The 8,314-nt window shown below is 41.7% G+C and overlaps 1 protein-coding gene across 2 annotated transcripts; it reads right to left on the reverse strand.

Moving 5' to 3' along the window:
• Window positions 1-331: 331 nt before the first annotated feature.
• SMU1 (SMU1 DNA replication regulator and spliceosomal factor) lies at window positions 332-8,104 on the reverse strand. Of its 2 annotated transcripts, XM_057373087.1 has the most exons (13): window positions 8,019-8,095; window positions 7,956-7,985; window positions 7,493-7,703; window positions 7,233-7,385; window positions 6,493-6,603; window positions 5,979-6,107; window positions 4,862-4,981; window positions 4,419-4,535; window positions 4,100-4,227; window positions 3,255-3,381; window positions 2,696-2,863; window positions 2,278-2,430; window positions 332-1,642 (listed from the first exon to the last, which is right to left on the reverse strand). In XM_057373087.1, exons 2-13 carry the CDS (start codon window positions 7,979-7,981, stop codon window positions 1,544-1,546), a joined length of 1,542 nt encoding a protein of 513 aa, XP_057229070.1. In that variant the 5' UTR covers window positions 7,982-7,985; window positions 8,019-8,095; the 3' UTR covers window positions 332-1,543. The 2 variants fall into 2 exon arrangements, with proteins under 2 accessions (XP_057229070.1, XP_057229069.1); XM_057373086.1 differs by having other exon boundaries at window positions 7,956-8,104.
• Between the last annotated feature and the right edge of the window lie 210 nt (window positions 8,105-8,314).

Consider the following 8,314-nt stretch of genomic DNA (forward strand, 5'->3'; position numbering starts at 1 on the left):
CTCCTCTGCCCAGCTTTGTTAAGAGACAGTGAGTGAGCAGCTGTCATGGGTGCCATGGGTGCTTGGCCAGGGTCAAACCACAACAATTTGACAGATGTATCAGTGTCAAATATTTCCATCTTTTCAGGAAGGAAACAAATCACTTCTTACTATCTGAAAAACCCTGCTGTTGATGCATCTAAAGTAAGAAACAACCTGCGAATTCAGACATCACTAAACAGAGAACTAAACATTACACTTGTAGCAAAGCTGCTGTGTGAGAATTCCAGAYGAACTTTTTCTGCATTTCCCCACAACACTAAAGACAGAAGACAACGTAATTAAAAGTGGAACTAATTTATTGAGTCAAAGACAAGTTATAACTGTTTGAAAGATCACTGCAGTAGGAAAGCATTTTACAGGAGATGAGGACAGGACACAGTGCAGCAGATTCAAATCTACATGCATTTGACTCATCACTACAGGAAAAGTCTCATTTTTCTGCATTCTAGAAAACACATGGTCAGACTTTAGAAGATTCTGGTGTACATTCAGAACAGTGTACATTAGTCAGAATCTTTCATCATAATGCGCTCCAAACTAAAGAGCCTGAGAGTATCTTTTTATCATCTGGTGGGACCTAAGCATAACTTTAACTAGGTCCACAGGCATATGAAATTAAAAAAAAAAATCTTAAAAATCATTATTTAAAGCATTATCACAGCACTAGGAACTCAGCCTATGTAAACCAACTTTCGCATGTTTTAAAATATTGATCCCCTGGAGCCTGTTTCAGCCACAGCTGGGCTGAAGACATTTTGCACTTACAAGAAGAGGGCCCCGGTAATATCTCCTTTTAGTCTGAAAGCAAAGCAAAAAAAANAAAAAAAAAAAAAAACCCAAAAAAATCCCCAAACAAAAGCAACTGTATCTCACTGCCACATTAGGCAGGGGTACAGTCTATCGCAGGAAGTGCTGGCAGATGGGGAAGGACAGTTTCGTTCTGAGGCAGCTGTGTGAACTACTTTCCAATACAATTGAAAAAATGATAGTGAAAATTGAACACAGCAAAACCCAATAGCCCAGAAACTACCCCATCTTCAAGATGAGGATATAGCATCCTCATCTGCATTCCAGGGAAATAAGGCTGTTTCAGCAGTGGGGAAGAGACAGCTTTCCCATTCCACATTTCACTTTAAAAAATAAAAACAACCAAAAAAACATATGTTTTTTGAGGAAATATTTGAAGAAGTCAGCAACCACTCTTAAGCTGCTGGCTCATTAAACTTTTACAAACATCTTAGGAAGAGTACAGACTTCAGAAGACAGAAAACACTCTCACTGAAGTTGCTTCAACTACTCTAGTAAAAATTAAAGTATATGAAATTAACTGATGCTGTATTTATGCATCAATCTACTTTAGGTAAGTAAAAATGTAATTCTCTGGAAATCTGAACTGAAAATTGAGCAAGTATCACACTCAGTATATCTAGACCTTGTTAAAGCACAAACACTAGTAACCTGCAAGTAACAGGCACGCTTCAGAGCTCACTGCAAAACAAATCTATGGCTTCCAGAGCTTGAGCAGGCCGTCTTCACTGTAAGTGGCAATCAGGTTCTGGTGGGGGTGATGAGCAATGCCAATGACATCTTTTTCATGGACCTAGRGAGTAAGCAGAAAGATGCATTAGGAGAATCATTCTTTAGCACATTCAAGACAAATATTCTCTAAAAAACAACTGGAGGCAAGCTAGACTGAGGGTTCACATGCTCTGTGTACAGGGCATAAGCAGAACTACATACCCTTCAACACTGAATCCCAGTCACAACAATTTCTGTGACATGGCAGTTACTTTTTGTTGGGCAAGGGAAGGTTCAGTGAAAATTTACATCCACTGAAAACCACATAGTCTAAGTGTTCCCCATTAAATTTAGACATTCAAGCTGGTATTCCTCTTTGGCTCAACCTAAAGCAAATTTAAACCAAAGTGCTTTAAACCTGACAGCTTGGTCAGATTCTCCCACCAGCTGGAGACCAGGCCAAGACATGCTCCCATTCAAGGAAGTCTGAACCAAATCACTCTTTGCTTGGAGAGTAAATATTTTCCTAATTTTTACAATTAAATCATTTTAAAGTAACCAAACATTCCATGGCCAAATGTTGTGAAATAYATTTGTTACCAATTGTGTCTGCTAGAGATGAAGTTTCTTTGGTCTGAGATGCCTCCTTACAGATGTCATAATGAACATTTACATCATTGTGTTTAAACTCTGGAAAAGCTCAGAGCTAAAACTTACAGTCAGAGTTCTCTCCAGCTTGCCGGTCACTGTGCTGAAACAGTACAGCACAAAATCTTCACCAACACAATAGATCCATTCACCACGAGGTGAAAGTGCACAGCAGACAAAGTCACCACCTTCTCTCTTACCAGAGCTGAAACTTCTTACAATCTGTAAAAACACACCCAAAACCATTTGTCAGAATTAAAACAGCAACAATCACTATCGTCTTTAGGGCAAAAATATTTAAGGAGTACTAGGTCCATTTAGAACACAGTCCTTTCCATAGCTGTAAATCTGTGAGCTTAAGTACAGAATCGTTTGCATGAAAACAAACCAGAGAAATTTGGCTTAACCCAGGGCTAGGTTATTAWCTAGGTTTTTCTGCATTCTTGAAATTACAGAGACTTGAAATGATAGCAAAAAGATCACATACCTGTCCTTGCATATTCATGATGACAACTGTATTCGATCTGTTGCAAACAACAAAGTGTTCAGGGTTTTTAGGCAGCAGAATGACACTGTTCACAGTAATGTCTGTCCCAGCAGTGCTACCAAGGGACTTGAAGGTGTTGGAGCACTCTGTTGTCTTCACATTCCAAACCTAGTATGAAAAATAAGTGAAACAAATTAGCTTTTAAAAAATCATTAAGAACAACCTGATATGCAATTATTTCAGACTACAGAATCCCCACATCCTAAAACAAGAGGTGTAGCAGTCAATTCTATGTCTAGAATAAGGCAAAACAGGCAATAAGCACTGCACTTATGTCCCTGGTCATAAATGCAGCAGGGACAAGCCCTGCAAGTGACTGCAAGCAGAGTAAGGAATTTCATCAGTTCTCACACAAATCTACAGCAAAGGTCACAAGTAGACTCATTACTGCAGATAGCTTCAAGTCCTTCTCCAATGACTGCAACAATTATGTAACAAATCCGCTATTAGATAGCAAGAGTCTAAAGGTGTTCTTTACAAAGGGTAAACGCCATCTTACCTTCACTGTGCCATCAGAGGATGCACTGATAATGTAGTGGCCATCCTGGGTGAAAGTAGCTTCATTGACAAAGGAAGAATGACCACGGAATTCCTTCAGGGTTTTCCCAGATTTTAAACCATGAATCCTGTCAGACAACATAGATGCAAGTGAGCAAATTCCACCCAGCGACTAGGTGCAGGATCAGAATTACTGCATTACACAAAACAATAATCAACACTTTTCTGATGCTAAGAGCAGCAGGAAAAAGGGTTTGATGAGGTTCCTGTTGTCTGCTAATTTAGGATTAGAACAACGTTTTGAGTATCTTTCTGAATATATTTATTCTAACTTCTAACCTACCCTGCAATGATCCTAAATGAAAAAAGGGAGAAAAAGGAAAGAGAAAGTGGGATACCCGAGTCCTTACTAAACACCTGAAACCTTGTCATTATTGGGTTAACATCAGTACCCAACATGTTTTTTAGGGAATAAATAGACAAGGTGCACAGCTCAAGTACAAAAAGCAAAGGATCAMCCCTATTTAAAAAGAAAGCAGTATCACCCCTATTTAAAGAGAAAGCAGTATCAAACCAATCCAAAACATCTTTCCCTATATCCAAACAGGATTTTCCCAAGAGAAGCAGCTGGGTCTTGAACCCTGGAGATTGTCAAAACTGGGCTGGCCAACGCCTTGAACAGGCTGTCTTAACTGAAAGGCTGGCTGTGCTTTGAGAAGCATAGCAGACTAGAGACCTCTACAGGTATCTTCTAGATTACAAGATTTTATAGTTAAAACATCTTAACGTGAAAAATCGGTTATCTTTTCTCCCACACTGCAGCTCACACATTCTCAGTTTATTTACCTGATTGTCTGATCAAAAGAAGCACTAAGAATTTGGCTGCTGTCTTTAGAGAAACTGAGGCATGTAACACCTTTGCTGTGTGCTCGTTCAAATCTTCTGAGACATTGACCACTCTGGATTTTCCACACCTGAAAAGAGAAAATAAGTGATTATTTTGTTACGAGATCACATGAGCTTAAACATCAGACCCAATAATAAGAGGTTTTGAGCCATATTAAATTTCCTTTGGGTTTATATTGAATGGGAACATTACTGCTATTGCAATCAAATAATTTTTATCACCACCCCCTCCCAACATACTATACAAAATGATTTGTACCTTGATTTTCCCATCTTGGGCTCCAGTTGCTAGCATTTCTGTATCTCTACTGAAGCACATGCACAGCACTGCATCATCCATCATCATGAAGTTATCTTGTGCCTGATACTTCAGATCCTAAACAAAAGCAGATGATCCATCAGTCATATTACTAAAATAAATTAAATCTACTTTTAAGGCAATATGCAAAAGTATAACAGTTTTAACTTCAGTTATACTTTACAAAGACAACARTAACAATACAGGAAGGTAAGAACAGTTACCACATAAAAAAAAACCTGTGACAAATCAAATTACTAAACCCGTATCAATACTGCAGACCGATATTTGAACCATCTAAGCAGACAGCCTTCTCAGGTTCCTAACAGTCCCTCACAATCTTGAAGAATAAATCCAGGTGCTTTGGCAAGCATACTATCTGTGTGAAATAAGGAGTAACTTACCTTCCTAATCTTTCCAGTAGTGAAGTTCCATACTTCAATGAAGCCATCAACAGAGCCAGTAACCAGATATTGTCCATCTGGAGAAAACCGAGCACACTCCACATGCGACTTCTGCCCAAACTGTTATAAACAGAAACATAAACAAAGTTCATTAAGCTATTCAAAAGACAAAACTCATTAAAACAAAACTGCAGTGTCATTCTGATAGTAAAAATAAAGTATCTGCCAGAGGTTTGTATTCACAAATTTAAGGTTGAGGAACAAAGGATCTGTCAATAGATACAGAGTAACATTTAAAAAAAAAAAAAAAAACAACCCTACTTCTGATCTAGTGATATCTGTGAAATTTACATCAGACACTCCATGCTTACAGCAGCAGCTGAATCAGTTGTCTTCGTATTTTTGTCTTTGCAGCAAATTGTGTGTCAACAAACACCCTTTCGATACCTAATATATATCTCAAGCACATTTCAAAACTTTCTGAATTTCTGAAGTTGCTTCATTTGGAGTGATGTTTCTCTAGCGTAATTTGCACAGAGAACATCTGGTATTTTTTTAATTTTTTTTTAATTTCTACATTTTTAAATACAAGTGGCCACGACAACTGAGTACAGAAAAAAGTTTTCAGTAGCCCCAACAAAAATACAAGAGTAGCAATGACAAAGAAAATAAATTCTAATAAAGCTTTTTAGCAAGTTCTTACTGAACACCACAAACTGATTTCAAAAAGTCCAATTCACAACTTCTGAAAAACAGCTTTTATTTGTCTACACACATAAAGGAGGGGAGTATGCATATTCCTGTAATGTGATTCTGAACTGTGAAATCAAATAAACTACATTGTTATCTTAATCACAAATACCATAAGCATCCAGTCTTATTAAAAGGCCTTATTTCAGACTCCCACAAAGAAAAGTCTTCTGATAAGATAAAGCATGGAAAAGGGAGGCAAAAACACAGGTGTTTGTGGGGCACTGGGCACGGGGCACRAGGGAGGAGGCTCACAACTAACGACTTACAACAAAGAGAACAGAAGTGTTCAGAAGATTTCCCCTTATCTACCAACATAAACCATGAGAAGGAATAAGCAGCAGTAACACACAAAAGCAAACATTACCTTAATATGCCTGCTCAGCTGTGTGGGAAACTTTTCTTCTTCTACATCTTTCACAGCTGCTTTGCCTCTGAACAAGTCAATTGTCATACCAGGAGGAAGCAGGCCCTGGTGCTGCTGCCATTTCAGAGCCTTTACAGGAAATGAAAGTCACACCATTAGTTACCAGTTAACACAGATCTATGACATATGAAATACTGCACAGAGTACCAATGAATACATTCTGAGAATCAGAAAAGGTTAAAAGCACAACAAAAATTCTGTGTTACAGAAAGCTATTCTCTAAGTGCACATCATGTGCTGTGTATTTATTCCATTGGAAGAAACCTACTGCTAGAGTGATGACTTTTCCTAAAACTGCTAAATATTTGCCACATGGGAAAATATAATTTTTAACTATACCTCATGCAAAAGTGTAACATTTATACTATCTATAGAGTTRAAGAGTCAACTATATCATAACTTTCTGCAGCAAACCTCTAAAGACATAATTAATAAAATATTTTTCAAGACTCACCTGCCCCAACAAYGCCATAAGACGAGATGGAGGTACCACACTGACTTCTCCAGCCAAAGCTTGTGCAATAGCAGCTCTCCGCTTCTCTTTGCTACTCCCATCTGGGTATGCCTAGAGAAAGGTTATTTTTATGAGCTTACTGTTCTAAATATTTTTCTTTCCCAAAAACACCTTTGTTGCTCTGAAATTGAATCCCTTTCCATATAAATTTTCTATCAGGCCTCCAAACAGCTCTTCTCTTTAACACCAACCCTTAAAAGCACACATTTATCACAGCCGGAAAAAATCTCAAAGATCGGTCCYGTAACTAAATTAGCCATTAACCTAACATGCTATCCCCAAAAATGGCAGACTGATGTAACTGGTCACGACAAGTGCTTTGTTATTATTGTAATTACATAGCACTATTTCTATTCACACAACCCATRTGTTTGCTTCTGCTGCCTACCTAACAGAAAAAAAGCAAGCCGCAGATRTCATCCTGCGGCAGGACACAAGTACAAATCCCCAAACTCCCAAYTGCAGCACTTCAAACCCACTGCTCTGCTGCCTTGTTATAAAGTCTCATGCACCAGTTCCCAAATTCTCCATAAAAGTTAAAGGTAAAAGCATCAAAATGGCAAACTGCATGTTGGCATTCACAGATAGACAAGAGAAAAAACAATGCCAAGAGCCATCAGTGGCTTGGAATGATGCTGAGGGTCATGCAAGAGAGATCTCTAGGGAAGGGCATAACATACCTCACGAGGATCAAAGTAAGATCTGGCAAGAAGGTTTTCGAGGTGAATGTAGCGCTCTGGCTGAGTTTGTTTCAGCATGATCATGGGATCTGTTTGTCTCAGCAGAGACCTGGCAGCACCCAGTTCCCGGAGCTCAATCAACTCCAGCACAACCTGCACCAAGAGACAAATGTCTGCATCAGCAAAGGGTTAGCGAAAAATACCACAGGGATGCTTCCACATAGACCAGAAGAGTCCGTAGGAACCCCGCTCTCGCTCACCTGCTCGTAGAGATCAATAAGGGTCTTGTCGGGCAGCTTCAGAGACTGWATGGCCTGCAGCACCGTGTCCCAGTGCCCGCTGTTGATGTCTGCCACAAAACTCTCAATGCTGTCCACGGTGTTGAGGGACACGGTGGTCTCCTCCTGAAGGGTGGCAAGCGCCCGGTGGAGGCTGTTCTCCTTCAGGTACTGCATGATGAGCCGGATCACGCTGCGGGGGATGGCATAGAACACGGTCAGCCGGGGCACCGGACACACGGGCCGCCTTCCCGGCCGCGGCGGGTACCGTCCGCACCCCTGGGCTCCCTATGGCGCCGAAACCGCCGGGCCTCGCTTCGCCTCCCGGGCCTTGCTTCGCCTCCCGTCCCGTCCCCTCCGCCACTGGCGCCTGGGCCAAAGCCGGGGCCGCCAAACCGCTCCCTCCCCGTCCAACCCCATGCCCCCGCGCTGCCGCTACACTTACTCGGAGGACTCGATTTCGATAGACATCTTGAGCCGCCGCTGGTGCTGGTGCTGGTGCTGCTGCAGCCGCCGCTAGTGGTAGCAGTAGTGTTGCTGGCGGTGGTGCTCCCCAAGGCCTTCCGCCAGCCCTCTCCCCGCGGTTTCCGCTTCCCGTTCCGCCCCCCCACTATAAGTACCGCGCGCGCGCCCCGCCCCGCCCCTCGAGCCTGCGGGATGACGTCACTCGGCGGGCCCGCCTCGCGCTGCGGCGGCGGGGCTCGCGCGCCCCCTGGCGGCGCAGCGGCTCCAGCGCAGGGACGGCCTGGAATGCTCCGCTGTGGGAATGCGGAACGCGGGAATTCCCGATGGCTTCCCRCACAG

The sequence above is a fragment of the Malurus melanocephalus genome, unplaced genomic scaffold (genome assembly GCF_030028575.1).
Source record: "Malurus melanocephalus ecotype Western Australia unplaced genomic scaffold, MMel_1.1 scaffold_184, whole genome shotgun sequence".
NCBI lineage: Eukaryota > Metazoa > Chordata > Aves > Passeriformes > Maluridae > Malurus > Malurus melanocephalus.